Below are 24,165 nucleotides of genomic sequence, written 5' to 3' on the forward strand. Positions count from 1 at the left end.
CCCTTTGGGTTCGCTAGAACCGTAGTTTACTGTACATTACAAACAAAATGGATGCTCCCTCAACACGTTGATAGATTTTCAAGAGCACGAGCATTATGCTGACAAGTCAAGGGACGCAACTCTGCATACTGTCATGAGCCAGTATAAAGAATTAGTTCAACCATGCCACTTTTACATTCATATCAAGTACGGTCTATTAACTAATCTCGTGGAGACATCCTTACCATCAAAAAGATTTTTGGGGCTTTCGTTTCTGTCTCCGTCAGTTTTTCAATGTTTAATGTCTCGCAAACTCTATCGTAAATCAAAGGGACTGGCCACCATATTGTTGATATCGCCTTACCGACATTGGGGATGGTTTGTAACTCGCATTCTGATTGGTCCGTTAGACCGAGAAGCATAACAAATCAAATTGGTTAATAAAAAATCAAGGCCGGGTAATTCCAGATCACGAGAACCACGGGAATGGATTTAGGATTTAGTGTAAGTTCACTGAAGTACGAGCCCTGGAAATATAAAGTATGGAGAGATTTGTGATTGAAGAGCTAGAAAGGGGACACAACTCTGCATTGATGAGGACCAGCTGGCGACATGTCGCTTTCTTCAGATTCTGACTCTCGTTCAATGCTAGCTCCCATTTCACATTACAAATTCCGAATTAATCTTGAAACGAACAATAAATACACAAATACAAATATATTTCATTTCTGTTTTCTCTTGGAAAAATTATCGTCTTCGGAAAAATACTTTATCATAAGTTTGTATTTTTTATGCATATACGTTCAGTTGATGTCATTTTTATACAATGTATCAGTATAATTTCAAAATGATAAATATTCAAATAAAATATACTTGATTTCAAACAAATACAAATGAAGACGTAATTTAAAGCCTAACCGTGCAACCATTACGAGAATATAGCCAGTGCACTGCACACACGATGGAGTAAATATGAGGCTACAAGAGCCATCTAAAACTTAAAACGTCAAGGCAATTAAGGTAAAACTGGTATTCATCTATCAAAATGTATACGTAACGTTATGGCCTAACTTCAAATAATTATATTTGTCGAAATACGATTTTGGAATTATAGCAAAATCCTTCCCTGTGACCACGGCTGCAATAACTTACAGTAAATGCTCATGTATGTACAAACATTAATACTTCAATAAATCCTTTGTAGCAGGGTAATAATTTAATACAATGCTTTCCTCAAAGGAAAAGCGGAAGGCTTGTAAACAAACATATGTTCGTTATCTTAGCTACATCAGAACTTTAGTGCCATGGTGGAGTGTGTAAATCTCGGTGGATAAGCGCGGGTATTGTTGTGGTATGTGAATGTTTGGTGTTGCGGGTGTAGCAACCGTATCAGTTGCAGTCAATCAATGCCAGTGGACTCATTCCGCATTGCTAAGAAGTAAGATCGACATATAGCTTTGCAGTGTTCCACTTGTAACAGGGTGGTTGTGTTTTGTATCAGTCGATGTTGACTTGTCGGATGATACCTTGCCAGATGGATGCTGATTTACTGGCTGTTTGGATGGGGATGAGCATCCTCCTGATTCATGCTCAACGGGGTGAGTTTCTAACATATAAATATGTTATATTGTTACAGTAAACTACGGTTATAACGAACTCAAAGGGACTACTCATTTTAGTTCGCTATAACCGTAGTTCGTTATAAGCATATGTACAGCATAACTACAGCAAATAGTCGGGACCAAAAAGTAAGTTCGTTACGTCCGTCAGTTCGTTATAAGCGTGTTCGTTTTAACCGTAGTCTACTGTAATTGTAATTTGCTCATCTTCTTTTGGATCCACGACTCTGTTGGTAATCGGTTGAACAGAACCTAATGGCGATATACACGTACTGTTTAACCGAGCTGTGTATTTTAGTTGATATACATGTATGCATTGTATAGGACTATGTCCACTGATATCCACAACTGAGGGAACATTATTATTATTAATGTTCCAGTTTTTTATATTTGATTTTAGTTTCTGGGTTTTTTTATACGCAGCAAGGCTGCCTATTATAAACACATATTAATAGATAGGCCATATTTATTTGTATGGCAAATTTACGTACAAATGAGACACTGCAATATATATACCACAGCAACGAAAGAAATCGAATTAGAAATATTTGGGGGATATTTCGTCCACAAACTTATGCCATAATAACAAGAATATTGACCATTCCAGTGGCTGCGCAAGATGGCAGTTGTTCGAACTTCCACCTGCCAGAGAATGCCACCATTACAGAACAAGACCCGAAAGGTAGGCGAACAAAATACAATTCATCTTATTAGAAATATGACTTCTATTTGAATTACTTCATCTGTTTCATATTTAGACAAATGCAAAAAGATTCAGAACGACAAAACAAATCTCTACAAGACTCTATGGCAAGAGGGATGACTTCACGATATTAATCACTGGATTGTCTGGTCCAGACTCGATTATGCACAGGCCGCCGTCATAAAGCTGGAATATTGCTGAGTGCGGCGTCAAACAACAAACCAATCAACCTTGACTGATTACTATTTGCTAGTATACCACATATTTAACAAATGTTATATTTCGCGTAACACTTTCTTAGTAAAGTACAGACTCTAGTACTTTTGGGGGATGAGTCCCAACCGGGATTCGAACCAACACTGCCAGAGTGAGGCACAATTTGTGTGCTGGCGATTGGGTGCTTTACTCTAACATCCCAAATATAACATTTGTTACGTTTGACCACTTTTTAAATGGCATTGTGTGTTCATATACCACATATCCCTCTTATGTTTGATTTGACAAATTCATACATTGTTTTTCAAAGATTAAAAAGCATCTTCAAACTATTTTTCAAAATTGGAATATTCAAATTTTGGATACACATATCTAAACTGTTATTTCTTTAAGCACATCCCGTCCTTGTTCACATGCCGTAATAGGATGGTATTATGGTCCAGAACTATGCACAGCTAAGTCATTGACACACAACACGTATTTTCACAATTCTTTCTTTTTCTTTTGCGAATGCATTTTGCGTGTGTGTGCCCCATTACTGGGTCTCGCTACGCGTTTACATCGCCATTAACACACACAACATACAGTAACAAAAGCGCCATATAAATTTGAGTCAGGACAAAAGAAACCCCATTTGGGCCTCAGTGACTGTAGTCACGTCAGTGAAAATGAATTGGTGGTTTGATAATGATTTATAAACACATGCTCGTGATATATAGTCGGAATCGTACAATGGACACTGCGTTTAGTAGATATATTTTTTGTGTGTGGAAAGGGTTTTGTCGCTTTTATTGTTTTCAAGGTTCGGTATCAGTGTTATACAACATGTAGCTACAGTATAGAGTGTTTATCACGCGTGTCGATCCGCCCCTCAGTGCAAGGTCTTTGTCTACTGCACGAACATCGATGTAAACATATGTTGTTTTGTTTCTGGGGGGCTGGGATTTTGTATGGAGACTTAATATTTTTGCATCTGCAAAATTAAATATTTGTTTAATTAAAATCAGCCTTAATCCCAAAAATATAAACATCTTGGAACGATGTATTTTATATGTCACATAACATCTTTCTTCAACAGCCTGAAGCATAAAAATATTTCAAGCATTTGAGACAGTTTCATTTTTTCTATCGATACCATGTCAACGTCGGGATAAATGTCGATCCATATTAAAACCAGTATCAGTATTCATATTAAAATCCGTTTATTCCTTGCTTACTTCCCATCAGATACTATAACCTAATGTTTCAGAAAAGTAAATTTCATCGAACGACTACCATCTGCACATATGTGGAATCTGAAGAGTGTAGAAGATGTATTTCACTTCATGCTCATATGTAACAATTATTTTGAATATATATATTTATTTATATTGTAACATTTATTTTGAATATATATATTTATTTTTTTAACTATACTTTTAGGATCTTTATGACCATCGATCCTTACAATTATATCTTAAAAATACATGTACTTCAAAATGGTGTATTTTTTTTTGGTAACATTTATTTTGAATATATATATTTGTGTTTATGTAACATTCATTTTGAATATATATATTTATTTTTTGTAACATTTATTTTGAATATATATGTTTTATTTTTTTGTAACATTTATTTTGAATATATATATTTATTTTTTTAACTATACTTTTAGGATCTTTATGGACCATCGATCCTTACAATTATGTCTTAAAAATACATGTACTTCAAAATGGTGTTATGTATGTTCACCATCGTTCTCTGTGTAAATTCAGTGAGTGAGTTGGGTTTATAACCGCTTTTAACAGTATTCCAGTCATATCACGGTGTTCCAGCTTAATGTGGGAGGAAAGCCCGAAGTGATGCAGGTCTCAGACGTTTACCACTTCCGTGAAACCCACGAGCACGGGTATAGTGCTGACAAACCTAGAAACATAATTGGGGCGAACCGGGATTCGAACCCAAAATCATAGGTTTCTGGCGTGCCCAAGGGACGCAACTCTGCACAGAGAATCGCGGCGCCTTAGACGACTGGACCACCCGTGCCCCCCTGTGTAAATTGTACTGTGTCTGTAGGCTATAAGCGGGCAAGTTCAGTACACTGGAGTTTACATGTTATACAAATGTCGTATCGATGATCATATGTCGATAGAAAATAATATATGCATGTGACCGTAGACATATTGCATGACATGAAAGTATAGTTGACATGGTGTACAAAGGTTCTCAACTTCACAGAGTCTAGTTTAGTTGGCTGTTTGTTCATTTGATGACTGAATACAATCAGAGCACATCTGTCGACTTTCTTGTCTCGTATCGTACAGATGATCCGAGTTTCCAACCACTATAAAGTGGAAGTATTGCGAGGCCCGTCTTCCGGGACCAAGGGGCGAAATCAGCGAGGCATCAGACGCTCATGTCACGAAACATCAGGCATTTCTTTGGCACGAAGTCAAGGGACATTAGTCAACTACAGGCCAAGGAATATAAAGAAGTAGATGTCTCAGAAAATACGTTGTTCGAAAGAATGATAACTGATATGAGTTTTTAAATATATTTGCGTTCGGTATATCATCTTGACCCTGAGCGCGTGACAGTGTGCAAATATGCGTGATTCTCAAGTCAACAGGAAACAGGTTTATATATCGCATCGCAGAGACCATATACCGGTATATCGCATCGCAGAGACCATATACCGGTATATCGCATCGCAGAGACCATATACCGGTATATCGTGTCTGGTACCGGGATACGTATTGTATCGCGACAAGATATATCGTTACAGCTCTGAAACATTTATATCGCGCTTAGCGATATTTGGTTGATATAGTATATCCTCAAAAGAATAAGATATGTGATAGATGTATAACTGCCAGTGATGATTTGTTACAGGTACAGAGGTGTTGAATGTCAGCTACTGTGGCGTCCTACAGTGGTCAATGGATGGGTGTGAACCCTTTTTCATGGCCGGATACTTTAGTTGGACTAAAACCAGCGACGGTTACAAACTGGTTTTGAATAAGACAGTTGACCTGGAGGTCATCAAAGCCAAACATGTAGGTTAACACAGATATTTGATGTTTATAGTTGTTATTATTGTTGTTGTTGTTATTGTTATTGTTTATTATCTGAGTGATATACTTTGCGCTGATTTGAACAATATTCCAGTAGCATCACGATATTTCTGTTTGATGGAAAACCCATGGCACTGAAGTGTACGCTGATGACAAATCCAGGAGCATAATAAGGTCAGGGGATTCTGGCGCGACTAAGGGACGTAACTCTGAACAGAATGACGAGGCGAATACTGGTCCACCCGTGACTACTTAATGCCATACAACTTTCATATTACAAAACACTATTACCAGGCTGTCTGTTGTGTTCTTGTCTGACTTAAGTACGAAAAACTTGCGACGAAGCGGGCACTGATCTTTGCCATAATTGTCGCTTTGTTGTTTCCATGTATTGGTGGGCTTTCTCACTGGTGCACCTCAAAACAGTTTTAACATAAGGTCTCATTTTCCTCAAAATAGTGAGAATCAACAATAAATATTGAAAATGATAAAAACATAATTTTGCGTGTTTTTGTTTGTAAAATTTTAATGATGAACTAGTATGGGCATACACTGTCGATCACTGTAGTAACTGAGAATGCGACTTGACCAGCTGTTGACAAATCTTCAAAAAGGGGGCACAATTAATTTGTTTTGTCAAATACGATGTATATCTCATCTCGTGAAGACAACCATATTTTCAAGCTTCACAAATAAAGCATATTTGATATATCATATATTCAGCTGACGTTGGCCATAATTGTATCAGATAATATTAAAAAATCTCGTTTTAATCTCTCCGTAATTGCGGAGACTTGTGGCACCTTCAATGTAATTTGCTAATACATCGTATTGGACAGAAAGCATGAAATAGTCTCTATGGCTAAAGCGTTCGCTCGTCACGCCGAGTTCCGGGTTGTAGTCAGTATGTGGGTAGGCGAAGCCCTACGGTGTCTCCGCCGTGATATTAATGGACAATTGCCAACACTCACTCATTCGCTCTCTGAGTATAGTCCACGATTTTTCAGGTTTTTCCACAACTTATATTTGCAAAAACTGGCAATATGTTTATTTTGTTGCAGAACCAGGATTTGCAATATATAAGGCTAACGTTTGGCAACAAGGTACGTATCGTTATTGATGAAATAATCATCATTTGAACTATCTAGTGTACAGCGGCCGTTCCACGAAACGATCTCAGCGCTAATACGAATATGCCCAACATTAATATTGACTTACGACAGTCGTAGGGCTAAGATCGCCGTCGTGATATATAAACTGCCCTGCAAAAGAAAGTATACACTTGAAAATTGGATTTTACAAACAAACAAAACAAAACATTACATACGTTATCAAAACTCTACGAGGCTGACCTGTCGTAAGATATTCATCAATATGATGCATGTTATATCGCCTATGATGTCTGTATTAAATACATCACCATCGAATAACAATTTCTTGGGTTTTTTTAAATAATTTTTAGCCACCATCAAACATGAGTGTACAGTGTCGTTTATCCGTCGGTTTAGCTGGAATATTGCTGACAGTAGCATAAAATAACATTCACTCACTTTGTTCCAATCCGCGGGTTGAAAGAATGATGGACGTCGGCGACATGAAGCGTTTGTGTAGGTGTCATGTTGATGACATTCAGGAAGAACAACTCTCGGCGAAACCCTATCAGGAAAAAAATGACCGATTCAGAAATGAACATATGTTTCACAAAATGATATGAGTATCCTGTCATTATGTGTGACCTGGCAGGTTGGGTGTCACCGTGACCAAACTGCCTGGATAAGTGCTCATGCTGACAACCACTAGTTTGGGTGGCAAAGGGGAACTGTGATATTGATAGAATATTGCAATGTAATATACATGTCAGAAATAGATATCCTGTGTGGTAGACATGTCCTTTTTCATTAAGTCAATCTCAAGTATTAAATCGAGAATAATCTTACCACGATATTAACAATGCCATCAGGATTGACAGGATTGCTTGTACTAACCGCATGTGTCAAGATACCGATTTTACAGATAGATGACAATATGTATCAGGCCGCGGCTAGATCTAATCGAACTGCGAGCGTAAACGAGCATGCATATACCTGGTATTGCAATCGTTGAATTCTTTCATAAATATCCGCCACCTTGAGTCTGGTACAGGTTTTGTCAAGTTTTGTCTGGTTTGTTTAGAGGTCGCCGTCGCATGGCAGGAGTATTGCCGTGCGGCGTCAGGAAACAAACAAACACTTACTTTTTCATCCAAATTGTGTGAGTGGCGGGTGCTACCGGTTGAATGGGACGTGTTTACCCTTTTCGTAAACACCTGATATCATCACTGATTTTCAGTTATCCATTCATATAATGATCACCGCTTTAGGCGCCCGATGGAATCTGTTTGGGCGGATAATCGAGACTGGTTATTCTCTGGCGTTGCCGTTTTATCTTCAAATTGCTTCATTTTCGGGGACATTTACTCTCGGTCCAATCGGTCCCCCACGATTTCTTTTCATGAGTTGTTTCTATCCAGAGTTGATGGAGTAAGTGGAATGTCGTATTTCCTAAGTTAAAGATAAATCAAAACATAACATATCTTATTTTATTTTCCTAGTTGCAGGGACAAACAGCAAAATATGTGGACGTTGACATCATTCCTGTTAATGAATTTTCACCCGATTTTTTGAAAACACCTTATACAATTGACGTTCCAGAGGTAAGTGCATTGAATCTTACTAAAGCCCCGCTTGGCGGTACTGATTAAAGTGTGTACACGTTACCCCGTGTTCTTTACGACCGATTGGCATGAGGACCTGTCGACCATAATGCCCGTTTGGTATAAATACTACAAAAAAGTCATGATTTTTATGGTGGCCCCCACGCGCTGAAGACCAAGCATCTCTTAATTCTTTTACCCAGTCTGACAAAACAGTCGAAAAGGTGCCAACACTTTATATACACTGCCGGGCAAAGAGAGTATACACTTAAAAAAATACCTGCTTCTTTCTGCCCATTACTATGTACTGTGACATTAAGAACCCCGTGTTGCTTGACACGTCATGTGTACGTCACCTGTTGTGAAATACTCATTGGTATGATAAATGTAATATCGCCTATGGTACCCGTATCAAATACAAAACCATCGAATAACCATTTATTTAAACACATAATACCTCTTAGAAAGTTAATGTTACAAATGTTATATTTGGGATAACATTTTCTGAGTAAAGTACAGATTCTCGTACTTTTTGGGGTTGAGTCCCATCCGGGACTCGAACCCACACTGCCAGAGTGAGGCATCTAATCGCCAGCACACAAAGTTAGCGATCTAACCCAGTCGCTCATACACCTGTCAGAGGGGTACACAAAGTACGTAATCTAGACTACCATTTGTCGGACTTTCATTTTGTGGCTGGGTGGGTGAGATCGCTGACTTTGTGTGCTGGCGATTAGATGCCTCACTCTGGCAGTGTGGGTTCGAATCCCGGACGGGACTCAACCCCCCCAAAAGTACGAGAATATGTACTTTACTCAGAAAGTGTTATCCCAAATATAACTTATGTTACAACCATTTCTTGTTCTTCTGGAAGACAGGTTTACCTTGTGGCACTCTTGCACTGCACTGCTCGCAGTCTCAAAATAATCTGCCTTGATATTTGAGATTTGTTAGTCTTGCTATTGCGAATGCCAGCCCAGTGGTACAGCAACGATATACAGCAATGTGTGCTACATCAACACTGTTTTAATATAAAGAGCGTAACTCATATCATTAATCTTGTAATGTCGAGGGTAATGTGCGGTGTTTATATTTTGAATATCCACTGATTTACAGAACACAGACGTAAACACAACTATATTCAGCCTCCATCTGATGTACCGGGATCGTGACGTCATGGACAACATCACTAAGATTGGCATAATACCTGCCAAAATACCCGAGGTCTGGAACTACCTTCATTTATAATCCGTGTAATCAACCAAGTAAAATTGCACCCGTGAAGATCCGGGGTAGACCAGGTCTTCAGCAACCCATACTTGTCGTAAAAGGCGACCATGCTTGTCGTAAGAGGCGCCTAACGGGATCGGGTGGTCAGGCTCGCTGACTTGGTTGATGCATGTCATCGTATCCCAATTGCCTAGATCGATGCTCATGATGTCAATCACAGGATTGTCTGGTCCAGATTCGATGATTTACAGATCTCCGTCATAAAGCTGAAATATTGCTGAGCGCGGCGTTAAACAACAAACAACCAACCAAGCACAATTGACTTGAACAGTTATACCCCGTTGGAATATCGGGGTCGAATAGGTCCACAGTACCCCATGTTTGTTGTAAGACCCATGAGGATAGGATGATTACAATGACCTGACCTATGTCGTGTCGCCATGATATCAATCACTGGTTTGCCTAATCTCGAATAGACTATTCATAAGCCGTCATGATATAACTGGAATATTTCTTTGTGTAATAAAACAACATTCGTTTACTTCAACATAGAAGTAGAAAAATCCAAAAAATAAAGAAAGTATCTTTTGCCCTGTGCGGATGGTCGTAATACAGCAACATTCTCCATGATTGTGTCTATTTCAGTTTGACGGGTCTGCCTTCTTCCATATCGAGGGGGAAGAGGTTATTGTGACAACAAAACTGGACTTCGAAACACTGAAACTAGAGTCGCAAACATTCTTCAACCTTGGCCTTGTCTTATATGTAAGGAAGGAGTGTTGTTTGATTCAGATACAATGGTCACTTGATACCTCCTTAACTTTAGACATTGAGAATACACGAATACATTGATTATCTATATGAGCACGATATTAGCAGGGTCTTAAGTTCGTACATTTCGTACATTAACTTACACACTGTGATATAACCGAAATACTGTTCAAAGCGGCGTTATGTAATTCTGAATACAAATTGCAATCCCCATCCACGTAGGTCGCGATATGTAAATACGTGTCATGTCAGATTGAAACAGATCAAAATGCGTTTGTGTTGTTATAAATGACAGATTCAATTTTGCTATCGCCCTGTAATTATGAACAAGAGTAGTCTTTCTGTAATACACTGAAAAAAGAAAATTATCATCAATAGCCTCTGTGAGAGCGATACCATTCCCTAAGGTTATGCTTATAAATATAAATCGAGCTATTGAATTACCAGATCCTTGGCTTAAGCACACTTCATATTGAATATGATCATCATTTCCTGGTGAGGGAATCGGACTGAACCTTTTCTGTATTTATTAAGTTAACCAGTGCCACCTGTTGACGGGGGCCTGTCCCTGATCAGTTGACAGTCCTGTGAAATTTCATTCAAGACCCTCAACTCCACCTTTTTGGCGGCTAGATCAAATTATTTTATGAGCAGCAGTGTAGTCTCGAAAACAATATCTAGTCTCATTACAATATCTAGTCACATAACAATATCTAGTCTCAATCAATATCTAGTCATATAACAACAGCTAGTCTCGTTACAATATCTAGTCACATAACAATATCTAGTCTCGTTACAATATCTAGTCACATAACAATATCTAGTCACATAACAACAGCTAGTCTCATTACAATATCTAATCTCATTACAATATCTAGTCTCATAATATCTAAATTTAGTCACGTAACAATATCTAGTCTCAAAACAATGTCTAGTCATATAACAATAGCCAGTCTCATTATTGTACCTAGTCACATAACAATATCTAGGCGCATTACAATATCTAGTCACATGACAATAGCCTGTCACATAACAATAGCTAGTCACGTAACAATATTTAGTCACATAACAATATCTAGTCTCATTACAATATCTAGTCACATAACAATATCTAGTATCATTACAATATCTAGTCACATAACAATATCTAGTATCATTACAATATCTAGTCACATGACAATAGCCTGTCACATAACAATAGCTAGTCACATAACAATATCTTGTCTCATTACAATAGCTAGTCACATAACAATTGCTAGTCACATAACAATATCTCGTCTCATTACAATAGCTAGTCACATAACAATATCTTGTCTCATTACAATAGCTAGTCACATAACAATAGCTAGTCACATAACAATAGCTAGTCACATAACAATATCTTGTCTCATTACAATAGCTAGTCACATAACAATATCTTGTCTCATTACAATAGCTAGTCACATAACAATAGCTAGTCACATAACAATTGCTAGTCACATTACAATATCTAGTCTCATTACAATAGCTTGTCTCATTACAATAGCTACTCACATAACAATATCTACTCACATAACACTGTCTGTCTAGACTGACTGGGAATGAGCAGCAGACCATGGAACATAGATCCCTTCTATTGCTGAGCATGTTCTGTTGTGTGCAGGACACGGGGCTGAAGACTGGCACGACGGAGTTGACCATCAGGATGACTGACGTGGACGAACCCCCGGTGTTTGTCAGGCCGGACTGTCACAGAACCACCTCCTCCAGCTACCCCTGGGTGTACCCTGGGTGTCCCGCGCACGCCTATAGCACATACCTACAGCCTAACGTAAGTGCAAGTTTAATCCACTCCCTTCTGCTCCTTGTCAAACATTATGTCAGGTAGCTCCAATAGTTCATCCCTTTACAATCTGAAAGATAATTAAATGGCAGAGGATTAGAGTGAGTGATTGAACGAGTTTGGTTTTACGACGTTTTTAGCAATATTCCAGCAATATCACGACGGGGGACACCAGAAATGGGCACTTTGCACCCATGATGGGAATCGAACCTGGGTCCTCGCCGTGACGAGCGAACGCCTTAACCACTAGGCTACCCGACAGCCCCCAGAGGATTAGAGATGGATTCAATCATGAACAAGAGCAAGTAGATCATATTTGGTTTTTTCTTGACAAAAATACTGTTTGTCTTCATATTAAGGTACTGATGAATTGTAAGAATGTTTCACTGGAATTCTTCGTAACAGGGTGAAGTAACGTCAACGGCATCAATCTACGCAATTGATCGCGACATCGCCGATAACGCCATAGAGTATTCCCTTGATAATGGTAAGTAACTACTAGTGTAACATAATGAATTGTTTTCAAAAAAACATCCTTCGATGGGAATCAGAATGGTTTGACCCCATTACAGCATGTTTGTTCGATACATCGAATGAGTGAGTGAGTGAGTATGGTTTTACACCGCTTTTAGCAATATTCTAGCAATATCACGGTGGGGGACACCAGAAATGGGCTACACACATTGTACCCATGTCGGGGACCGAACCCGGATCTTCGGCGTGACGAGCGAACGCTTTAACCACTAGGCTACCCGACCGCCCGATGCATCGAATGGATACAATAGCTGAGGATTATGGATAGCGCATGTGGAGACCCAGGTTAGAGCAGGTCCCCAGGAACCTCTGCTTGTCGTACGGGGTGACTAAATGAATCTGCGTTCAGGCTCAGCGACTTCGTGTCATCGTACCCCGGCGGCGTGGGACTTGCTCACAATATCAATCACCGGATTGTATGATCCAAACTCGATTATTTACAGGCCGCCGCCAAGCAGTTAGACTAGTGCGGAGTACGGTGTTAACAACAAAACAAATAAACGAATATGGATTGTAATTTAAACATGAGCTCAATTGCCTGACGTACCACACAAAGACGTTTCGTGTAAAAGGCATTATCAAGTCGACCCGTGAAGGTCCGGGGTAGAATAGGTCTTCAGCAACCCATGCTTGCCATAAAGGCGACTATGCTTGTCGTAAGATCTGATTAACGGGATCGGGCTCGCTGACTTGGTTGATGCATGTCATCGTATCCCAATAACCTAGATCGATGCTCATGATGTCAATCGCTTATTTACAGACCTCCGTCATATAGCTGGAATATTGCTGAGTGTGGAGTTAAACAACAAACAAACAAACAAACTATCAAGTCACATGTTTATGTTGTGTGATTTCATCGTTCGCTGTTTTACTTTCAGAAACTTTGGAGGTGTTTGAGAATTCATCCTGTACCCTCAAAATAAATAATTCATCAGGGGAGATAACTGCTGAATGTCATGATTCGAACTCCACAACCGACTCTCAACTTTTCAAGTTTTATCAGGAATATGAAGATATGGATTTTAACATCTCAATTACGGTACGACGTAAACGGTGCAATGTGATTCGAAAAACATGCAGGGTAAATATTAAATACTTTCCATCAAACCACTTTCGTCAGTAACCTGGGTAAGAATTATGTTATATATCAACTAAAGTTCATGGATATTGCAAAATGCGCCTTAAGACCTGTGAGTGTTATGACAGACATTATTACAGTCGAGGTCGACGCATACATCTAATGGTGTAATTGAAGTCTCCTTAAATGGCATTGTGCGTTCATAGCTTTCGGCCATGGGAGCCGTGCCAACGTACGCTTGTCAGAGGGGTACACAAAGTACGTGATCTAGACAACAAGTTGTCGGACTTTCATTTTTGTGGAAACCTCGCTGACTTCGTGTGCTGGCAATTAGCCTAGTGGTTAAAGCGTTAGCTCGTCACGCTGAAGACCCGGGTTCACTTCCCGACATGAGTACAATGTGTGAAGCCCATTTCTGGTGTCCCCCGCCGTGATATTGCTGGAATATTGCTTAAAGCGGCGTAAAACCATACTCACTCAATCACTCTTCTTTTTTGATTGAGATGAAAATTGACATATTCCGTGAACTTTCTGGTGGAAATCCACCCCGCCAAAGTTCGAGTGAAAAAGAAACGCGTCGAGCCCTAGACGTCTGCAAATTATAATGGGTTCTGTGTTATGCATCGTTTTACAGTGTTGGACAGCAACATATCGGTCTTTTTTATTCAATCATTATAAGGAAATGGCCCTTTCTACAACCAAAACGACTGGCTGGACAAGATAGATGCGACGGAAAATTAATTCGATTTCACTATTTTATCACCACAAAGTTTTGTCCTACATTCATGTATGTTGTTTCCTAGGCAACCGAGGTATCAGATAACCGCCTGAACACGTCTATTACGACAATTCTTCACTTCGGTATACCGCCTACAGTTACGACACCATCATCAACAATGACACCTACAGCATCATCACCTGTTACCATGACAACCGGGAATATGTCTCAAACGCCGTCTCCGGGTAATTCTGAAAGCGAAGACATGGAACGCTTGCTAATCATCATCATTCCGTCGGCCGTCGGGGGTGTGTTGCTTGTCATTGTTATTATCGTTGTTGCATGCAAACTCAGCAGGGCGTGCGGGTCTAAGAATGAAAGTGAGTACCATTTTAAAGTGAGCGAAAAAAAGAGGCAAGAATTTTACGTTGCGTATGAGGAATCGGGGAAAGGGGAAATGACTGCAGTGGAAGTGGATACAACAACAAAACAAGTTGTCGATGTCTACGATATCATTTCAACGCTTGACAAGGGGGACGGCGCCAGCTCAAAAGAGTGACTTTTCCAGGTTAGGTCGTTTATTCAGTAATTACATTTTCATCCAATGTCATTTTAAAAAAGTGTGACTAGATCCATTTTGTCTGTCATTTATTTCTGTAAATTGATCAGGAACGGGTCATGCAGTTTTTAGGTAAGTGAGCTGAAGAGTGAATGTTATTTTACGCCGCAGTAATATTCCACCTATATCCCGACCTGTATGTACTCGAGTTTGGGTCGGGCGGTCGGGTAGCCTAGTGGTTAAAGCGTTAGCTCGTCACGCCGAAGACCCGGGTTCGATTCCCGACATGGGTACAATGTGTGAAACCCATTTCTGGTGTCCCCCGCCGTGATATTGCTGGAATATTGCTAAAAGCGGCGTGAAACCTCACTCACTCGAGTTTGGGTCGGCCTCACAAAGCTTGAACAATGACCCATCAGTGCACTATGACACGCAACCCAAGTCACAGACCCTCAACACCCGATCCTCTTTAATCATCCGTCGGCTCAATCTCATTAACATGATATATTTTACTCCGATACGATACCCGTCCGCGTAGTATCGGAGTAACGACGAATCTGATTTTAATGAGATTCGTGTCGGCTCTCACGACAAGAGGGGTTACATAGACTAACATGTAGTCTCTGAAATCTTATATTACACAATATCCTTCTTGACTCTAAAAATAAAAAAAAATCCCTATGCTGATTTCAGAATGTGGAATAGAGCTAGCTTGAGCTGGCTAGACTTGCTTTTGTATGAATTTCTAGATTATTATTTTTTCATAAAATAAATATATTCCACGGTCATGGTGCAGGACTAGGGGTTACATTGTGGACCTTATTCTGACCCGGAATGCCCTGTCGCACACGGTAGTTAAAACTGTCTTTACATAATTAAATAGGGATTAACAACTCATGCATTTTAGGACAATGGATCGCGGGTATTTTTGCTTCCAATAATACATAATAACAGACTCCCTTATCAGCATATTTTTTTGTTTAAAAACAACGGGGCGACATGTAGTTTTGGTACATTCCGTGAGGAATTTTCAGACCAGACAGTTACAAGTGCTACTGATGAAATCAACTGATCACAGACACGATAGCTACAGTTCATCCTCGCCATGCTTTATGTGTGAATGAAATGTGTATGCGTACGGAACCGTGGTCGAAGTCACAAGAGGGTTTTTTAGTTCATTACACGTTGTTTTTATCATGTACATTGTAAGTGAGTTTTTTATATGTTTTATGTTCAGATTATATATTTCAAAGTTGATCTATGCTTGTAGTGTTAGGTATTTCGCAATAAAATTTTGCAGTAATAAGTCCATTCGTTTGTTTTTTAATAAGTCACTATGGTCATGAGAATCACGTATTCCGTATTAAATGTGCATGATGCATGCACTGGTGTGTGTGTGTGTGCGCGTGTGTGTGTGCGTGCGTGTGTCGTGATTTTGTGTACTCTCCTGAACGCTAAGGGGCATCGTGTCAATTATCTGATAGTAAGGAGATTGGGTGTGCTCTAGAATCCGTCTCTATCATAATATAACGAACCTTCGACACTTGTTCAACTCTAGGGTTCCTTAGTGAGTTGGTTTTAGTATTGGAGCAGTTTTTCAGTGAGTGAGTTAGTATAGTTTTACATCGCTTTACACAATATTCCAGCAACATTACGGCGGGGTACACACGAAATGGTCTTCACATTTGAATATGTAGATGTCCAAACTAGTTCATATCGAATTATAACGTGATTAAGTTTGAATTGGACAGACTTTTATTGATCATTGACTGTTCCATTGTCATGTGGTTTTAATCTAAAAATGACAATTCTGCCTGAAAAGAACTTCTGTAGGGCAAAGACGGCCAATTGGATCAAAGAAGCATGCTGCACGTGCTGGACAAAGAGTTTATGAAACACATGCCATCGTTCCCCATAAAGATGAAAGATGCTGACGCTTATCACATACTGAAAACTATGCCTCAGAGACGACGTTTGAGTAATGTTGACAGAGGGAGGGTTGTGGTATGGATTCAGGAAGGCATCAGTCTGTGTGAAGTGCTACAGCGTCTTAATGTGTCCTCTTCTGTCATTCACAGACCATGGGTACCAAGTCGCCCTGGTCGTCCAACAATCACAGGAGCACAGGATCGCCTTCATCGTCCTGACAGCATTGCGCCACCATACCATAACTGTTAATGCTCTCAGAATACAGATACAGAGACGCTGCTAACGCTAACGCTAACGATAGTGACCTGGGCCCCGTTCCACAAAGCGATCTTAGCGCTACGACTGTCGTAAGCCTATGTTTAAGTATGGGAGTTACGATTATCTTACCGCTAAGATCGCTTTGTGGAACCGGGCCCCTACCATTAAGAACAGGCTTCGAGGGGCAAACTTGAGATCAAGACGTCAAGCTGGTCGTATATCACTTCAGGCGCACCATAGAGCTGCACGTTTGGTGTGCTGTCAGCTGCATCTTCGGCGGACTATGCACCAGTGGAACAGTACCTTATTCACGGATTCCAGGTTCAGTCTGCAGTTCTGTGATGGCCGTATACGAGTGTACCGACGTCCTGGTGAGCGTTTTGTTGACGCTAACGTCAGGGAAAGGCACAGTTTTGGAGGTGGATCAGTGATGATGAGGGCGGATTCAGTTTCAACCACAGAACTCCCCTGTACCGAGTGTTCAGGGTAATTCGAACTCTCTGCGCTACAGAGACATCTGGCTCTTCCAGCCTATTCAAGCTTCCTGTCAACAACCTGTACGCCTGGTTCACTTGCAAAGAGCCAATTTGGTAACATTTACAGTGATGCCATCTATTCGCACGGTTATTTTGTCACTTCATACAAATACATACGAAACCGATCGGGTAGTCAAAACGCTTAACAGTTACCATTAAATATAAACACCAGTTCGGCTCCTATCTACTGTCTTATTTTTTATTCGATACATTCTGATTCATATATTTTTTTTGCAGAAACCAATCTGATCAATGTTGATATTAAATGGTTCTGGAATTTGCGTGACATCTGTGAGATTTTTTTAATAGGTTGACTGTAGTCGTCCTATTTTCGTTCAGCTGTGAAAATCGAAAACAAACATTGGATATTATAACTATGTAAATATTAGGTCTTTGAAAGGCATTTAGAAGTGATACACATAAGGAAGAGAATTTATGGATGTCAACTTCTTTATTCGGAGTATATACTTACTCCATATACTCCGAAACGTTTTGTGCCTAATAAAGAAGTTGACATCCATAAATTCTCTTCCTCATGTAAATATTGTAGGAATATGTTGTACGAATGCATTTAAAATAAAATCTGCTTCGCTAAGGAAAGATTATTTAGCACTTCTTTCTTGTCAAACCTAAAGCTTAATCAGATCCATCGGACATTTTAATTCAGTGATTAAAAACATATTTAAGAAACTATCTGTGCCAGAGGTATTTCCCTTGTTCGTATAATTACAATATTATGTTGTATCCGGTTCCATTTTGCCCGAGATTAAATGTCAGAAGATACATAATTGTTTTAAAACTCATTTTCGAACTTGTTTTATGTTTTATGATTTGAAACAGGTCACCTGCTCTTGGATCCTTTTCAACAATGTTTTCAATTGTCGGTTATCGGGTTCAGCTTGCTCTCAAGAGTGACCAGACATATGTCTAAACTGTCGAATATTTGGTATAGAGCGTCAAAGCCAAAGGTATTCTGAAAAAAGGAACCTTTTTTGAAGTTTTTCTCTTTTTCCGATCGCCGCACCCGAAGTGAAGCAGGTCGTTTACCACTTCCGCGAAACCCACGAGTAGAGTATGGTGTTGACAAACTTAGAATCAGTCGGGACGAGAAGAGATCCCCGCTGTCTCAACGGAGTGTATCGATGCTCATAATGTCAATCACTGGTTTTTCTGGTCCAGACTATTTACAGACGACCGTCATATAGCCGGACTATTGCCGAGTGCAGCGTTAAACAACAAACCAATCAACCAACTAATTTCCATTCTTCATTACATCTCCCGGGGGCAAGAGAGTTAACTGACTTTAAAAGTGCAGTTTCCTCCCTTGCTGAACTAGACTGGAATTCCTGGGCTCTATAGTTGAGCCACCAGTGGTTATTACGAGTCATGTCATTTCTAAGCTTCTCCTTCAGACCAATCAGATTCCACCTCTTGTATCACTTGCATTTGTTTCAAACAAAACAGTGGCTCCCAGTCAGGACTATCTGATCGATAATCAAGGTCTATTGTGATAAAACGCATCTTACATCACGAAATGCATCAAATCATGTGAGCACCTTGATTAAAAACATGAAAAGATTTGGAAAATATCTGTTGACGAGTTGCGGTGCACATGCTTTGCAAATCCTGCAATCGACCAAAATCTTCATGACAGTTTATGAACCAGATTTTGATTTTGTTGCAGGATTTTGATTGGACTATGCATAGACTCCTTAGTCCAGCCAAAATGTAACTCCATAATTCCAGCCTAGTTCGGCAAGGGTGGCAACTCGACTTTTGAAGTCAGTTAACTCTCTTGCCTCGGGAAGATGACTTATGATAGACTTACAGGAGTCATCGCACAAAGATCTTTCCCTGAACAGTGAGATGAAATTTTAATGCAACAGTAGACCTGGCCAGTCCACACTGGTAATTGTCGAACCCAGGGGTCACTAGGAAGACAACATTTTGCAACACATCCAGGCACATCAATCAATGTACTACCAAGCTGCCAATTCACTGCATGCATGATTATTCATTAACAACAAGACAAAGATGTGGTTAAGACATGGACTTTATTTACAGCACTTGGGGTTATTAGTCGAATAGACCAAAGCCCATGTCTTCGTCCTCAGACTCGGATTCTTCCTTCTTGGCTTCTTTCTTGTCTGCAATGACAACGGAAACACATTATAGAAGGACACAGAATTAATCTGAATAAGATGTGAACCACAAAACATCTTTAACTTGTACCAAAATTTCCACTTTGGATCACACTTAGTGTTAACAGATAATCACTCCAAATACATATTTCACGTTGTACTAAAAACAGTTTCCTCCAAAAAGGACATAGTTTAACATGAAGTTCAAAATGAGTAAATAGAGAAAACTTGACAATTGTGCGCACAATGAAAATGGATACTTCAAAACAAATTACTGAGTACGACCACCAGTCCAATTGAGTTGCATTCATGACAAGCAATGGACCTAGTCTAACCCACGACCAAACAAAGGACAAGAGCTGTCCCCCTTACCAGCAGCAGCAGGGGCATCGGCGGCGGCAGGGGCAGCACCTCCAGCTGGGGCAGAGCCAGCCGAGCTACCGATGTTGGTGATCAGTTCCTTCACATTGACACCATCAAGGGCCTTGGAAAATAGACCTGAAACCAAGTGGAAATACTGGAAAATACCTGGGATTGTTTCATTTATTAATTATTTGTTTTAAATGGACCCCAAATAGATTAACAAATTACAAGTGAACGCGGTTATATGCTTCACTCAGCACATACCTAGCAGGCTGTATTCATCCATGCCCAGATAACACAAAAAGCTTGACGGGACAAGCAGTAGCAAGGACATCAATTAACGGGGCACAGTACACAACTTCACGCTTGACTCCTCAATTCTCAACTCATCAAGCATGGGAACATGTTTACAGGTATTGAAAGACCATTCTACAACAGTACAATCACAATCTCACATTGATTCCACAATTTAGTTATCAGCGAGCAAATGAGTTTGGTTTAATGCCACTTTGAACAGTATTCCAGTTAACATCGCAGAATGTCAGCTTAGTGTGAGGAAAGCCGAAAGTGAAGTCTTAGCATTTACCTGGAAACATAATCAGGGTGAAACAGGACTCAAACCGACATCATAGGTTTCTGGTGTTACTTAGGGGTGCAACTCTGCACAGCGCATAGTGACGCCTTAGACAAGTGGGCCACCCGTGCCCACTTAGTTATCTGTACTCAGCATGACACTCAATTGCATGGTGATACTTAATCCTGAAGGAGGACAGACTTGTCTCAAACATGTCATTGTAAATCTTTGTATTGTTTTCCTTCAGTTATAGTGGTTAGTTAAATACATCGGGTTTGAAATAAGTCAGACTAATAGTGTCTGTAGCCTTCTCTAGTACAGAAGACACTATGAAGTGTCCCTGTTATCCGATGAGATAGCAGTAATCTTTGCTCATGGCAAAGCCAAAAACACACAAGTGCTCTGGGAATCGATGAGCAAATAGCATATCAGATCAAATTACTTTAACAAACTAAAGAGTTTAGTCATCATTGTTCACATGTGACGTCCAAAGTCTTCAATATATCAAATAGAAAAATCTATGGAATATAACCAAATCTAACACTAAAAATGAGATACATATTCATCTTAACCTACGACAAAGTAGAAGATCACTGCTTCAGACAGACAATGTTAGGACATATCCAGTATGTACCAAAAAAATGGTCTTCGGGATTTCCTCGATGGAATTCAGACTTATTAGCAGATTAGCTTAGTTTACGTCAATGTACAAGACTACAGATTTGGACAAGTGGCCAAACATCTTCACATAAAATCATATTTACATCTTCAGATATTTTTCATGTTTTCAGAAACTTTATAAGTGCACACTGTTTACATGTGGGATAACTAATGTGTTGTGTCTGTAGCCTTCTCGAGTACAAATGACACTATGGCAGTGTCCCTGTTATCCGATGAGATAGCAGTAATCTTTGCTCATTGCAAAGCCAATAACACATACATGTTCTGGGAATCGATGAGCAATTGTCGGATAATAAAATCAATTGACTGCATATTGTTCCAAACATGAATCTTATGAACTGTACATATGCTTCAAATTAATCAAAGTCATGCTTCCTATATTATCATGGGCATATTCCTGCTTACATAGGAGATTTGGCTATCATCAATGCTCATCTAAAATTAAATTACCTTTCACTTCAGTCATTCACTGTCCAATGCTATCCAGATTCAATTGAAATTTTCAAGAAGAATTAATGAGTAAACTTTGTCCCAAAGCCTCCAATCATGCTCTATATATGGCTGGAACGTCTGTCAAAGACAATATTTTTTTCAACATTCTTAACCAATTACTATGATTATGGTAAGAAGGGTGTCTGACAACTTTAGTAACCTAACACTTATAGGAAGAATATACTACTTGTTATTACATCATGACCCTTGGTCTACTTTCCCAAGTTTACAATTGGTTTAATCACAATGAGTTTCTATGTAGCCTTCTCTAGTACAGGATACACTGCAAAAGTGTCCCTGTTATCCGATGAGATAGCAGTAATCTTTGCTCATGGCAAAGCCAAAAACACACAAGTGCTCTGGGAATCGATGAGCAAATACTAAAGTAGCCTATAGTGATATAATATAAAACAAATAATTAGTCACATTTCATACACATAGGGTGTTTACTTTTTAATCAGATTAAACATTCCTGACTGCGCCAAAAACTTACGACTACTGGCCCTAAAATTGTCTCTCAGCATCATTTTCATTAGAATTGCATTTTGTGGATTATTATGAGCTGAGGTAACTGGACTAAACAGAATACTATTAGCCTTAGCCTTCAGGCAAATGCAAATGGTCATAAATGGTCAATGTGCAGTACCTCAGTTTCAAGTTTAGTTGACAGATAAATGACAGATATAGAAGTTCACAAGTTGACTTTGACCAGACGCAGCTTGTAGTGCTAATTGGTTCTGGCCATCAGTTGAGGGTGTCGCTTTACTGATCTCACATGCAATTTCACTATAAGCTTAGACGTGTTAGATAAAGTTTACCCCCCAACTCTATTTTTAGCCCTTGGATGCCCTTTCTCATCAAGCACCCATCACAATCTTTAGGAATGGGGACCCATTAACGATCATTAGGGTTATTTGCAAGTGGGTCAGCTATCTCTATCCATTTTAACAACTTAATCCAATGTAATCTGAAGCAATATCCATACTATTTTTATCGAGTTTTGAAGAGGAAATGGTTAGTGCATATGCACAAAGGTAAACACTCAGGTGCATATCACTTGGTTAACGAGCACCAATAATTTGCGATTGGTCCCATGTTAGCTAATTGGATTAACTCATTAGCCTAGCTTAGCTTCAAGCTGGCAATGTGCGTTCTATCCTCAATGTGGCGCCAACTGAAACCTGGACACTGCCCTTGGTTAGATTCAACCAATAGTCGAAAACTGGGACAATACACAACTGCGATTCGACACGTATCACGATACCTTGTACATGATCAGATTTGTATCATGACACTTGCATGTGCTCTCATCCGCTTTGTGTAAGCCATCTTTTTCAAAGACAAGATGGTCAAATACCTGGCACACAGACAATTTACAGTTGGCAGTACCAAGTATGGTGCAATGGATGAAAATATTTACATTTTCAAAACACATTTCACTTTTAAATTAGTTTTTGGTTTAACAATTAAACATTGTGATCTACCTATGCATCGTCCCACTACCATGACTACTAGGCCTAGTAATTGTCCAGAAGGACTGGTTGTTTCATACTAAATCCTAGATATTTTGCATAAACCATTAGTCAGAAATCAACTTATAACTCATTACTGGATATGTCTTGATACAAAGATATATATTTACCTGGCCAGTATGGCTCAACGGAAACACCTGCAGCCTTCAGGATAGTGGTGATCTTCTCTGACTGAAAAGCACAATAGATATGGTTAACTCAAGATTATTACTGTCTACACTCACAGCACGATAGCATTTCAACAGATAAAAATAAGCATTGCAGTTTCAAACTTTCGCAAGGTCGTTATCAGATATGTCCTTCTAACTCACTGACTACCTGTTTATCATGTTTATCGTGCCAATCCGTCCGTCACGCCACAAATGAACAGAACTTTTCACGTGTCGACAATCGTACTTACAGTGATCGCTACTTGGTCGTCGGCGAGGACGAGGGCGGCATAAACACAGGCAAGTTCGTCTTTAGAAGCCATTGTAAATTATTGTCGTGTTTTCTGTAACGGATGCTTATTGTAAAGAGTGCAAGTCGCCGGATTGGCCTTAGCTCACAGAGAACCGTGCACTTTCACAATGTGATGGCGCTGGAAAGGAAGTTGCCGACGTGTGGTGCAATAACTTCCGCCTTTACGACATTAATCTTTATCACAGAAAAGAATGATAATTGACAAATTATATACCTATTTGGC

The 24,165-nt window shown here is 39.6% G+C and overlaps 2 protein-coding genes across 3 annotated transcripts; one reads left to right on the top strand and one right to left on the bottom strand.

Annotated features, from left to right (window-relative positions):
• Positions 1-1,402: 1,402 nt before the first annotated feature.
• Positions 1,403-16,256, top strand: LOC124150384 (cadherin-89D-like). Of its 2 annotated transcripts, none has more exons than XM_048390507.1 (11): positions 1,403-1,577; positions 2,206-2,280; positions 5,389-5,552; positions 6,632-6,673; positions 8,161-8,262; positions 9,379-9,486; positions 10,138-10,257; positions 11,906-12,073; positions 12,491-12,572; positions 13,498-13,658; positions 14,501-16,256. In XM_048390507.1, the coding sequence occupies exons 1-11, from the start codon at positions 1,484-1,486 to the stop codon at positions 14,972-14,974; spliced, it is 1,590 nt and encodes a 529-aa protein (XP_048246464.1). In that variant the 5' UTR covers positions 1,403-1,483; the 3' UTR covers positions 14,975-16,256. The 2 variants fall into 2 exon arrangements, with proteins under 2 accessions (XP_048246464.1, XP_046378343.2); XM_046522387.2 differs by having other exon boundaries at positions 8,167-8,262; positions 14,501-16,255.
• A 3,478-nt stretch (positions 16,257-19,734) lies between these two features.
• LOC124149010 (60S acidic ribosomal protein P1-like) lies at positions 19,735-24,088 on the bottom strand. Its single transcript, XM_046520344.2, has 4 exons — positions 23,881-24,088; positions 23,591-23,651; positions 20,211-20,336; positions 19,735-19,844 (listed from the first exon to the last, which is right to left on the bottom strand). Exons 1-4 carry the CDS (start codon positions 23,950-23,952, stop codon positions 19,774-19,776), a joined length of 330 nt encoding a protein of 109 aa, XP_046376300.1. The 5' UTR covers positions 23,953-24,088; the 3' UTR covers positions 19,735-19,773.
• Between the last annotated feature and the right edge of the window lie 77 nt (positions 24,089-24,165).

This window comes from Haliotis rufescens, unplaced genomic scaffold (assembly GCF_023055435.1).
Source record: "Haliotis rufescens isolate VD_foot unplaced genomic scaffold, xgHalRufe1.0.p SCAF_1, whole genome shotgun sequence".
Lineage (NCBI taxonomy): Eukaryota > Metazoa > Mollusca > Gastropoda > Lepetellida > Haliotidae > Haliotis > Haliotis rufescens.

What these genes read in the sequence shown, in the direction of transcription:
- LOC124150384 (XM_048390507.1), top strand. Translation starts at nt 1,484, where the DNA reads ATGTTGACTTGTCGGATGATACCTTGCCAGATGGATGCTGATTTACTG. An exon ending in TACAGAACAAGACCCGAAAG is followed by an intron (nt 2,281 to 5,388) that starts GTAGGCGAACAA and finishes GATTTGTTACAG; the next exon opens with GTACAGAGGTGTTGAATGTC. An exon ending in AGAGTATTCCCTTGATAATG is followed by an intron (nt 12,573 to 13,497) that starts GTAAGTAACTAC and finishes TTTTACTTTCAG; the next exon opens with AAACTTTGGAGGTGTTTGAG.
- LOC124149010 (XM_046520344.2), bottom strand. Translation starts at nt 23,952, where the DNA reads ATGGCTTCTAAAGACGAACTTGCCTGTGTTTATGCCGCCCTCGTCCTC. An exon ending in CGTTGAGCCATACTGGCCAG is followed by an intron (nt 20,337 to 23,590) that starts GTAAATATATAT and finishes ACTTGGTTTCAG; the next exon opens with GTCTATTTTCCAAGGCCCTT. An exon ending in CGATGCCCCTGCTGCTGCTG is followed by an intron (nt 19,845 to 20,210) that starts GTAAGGGGGACA and finishes TTGTCATTGCAG; the next exon opens with ACAAGAAAGAAGCCAAGAAG.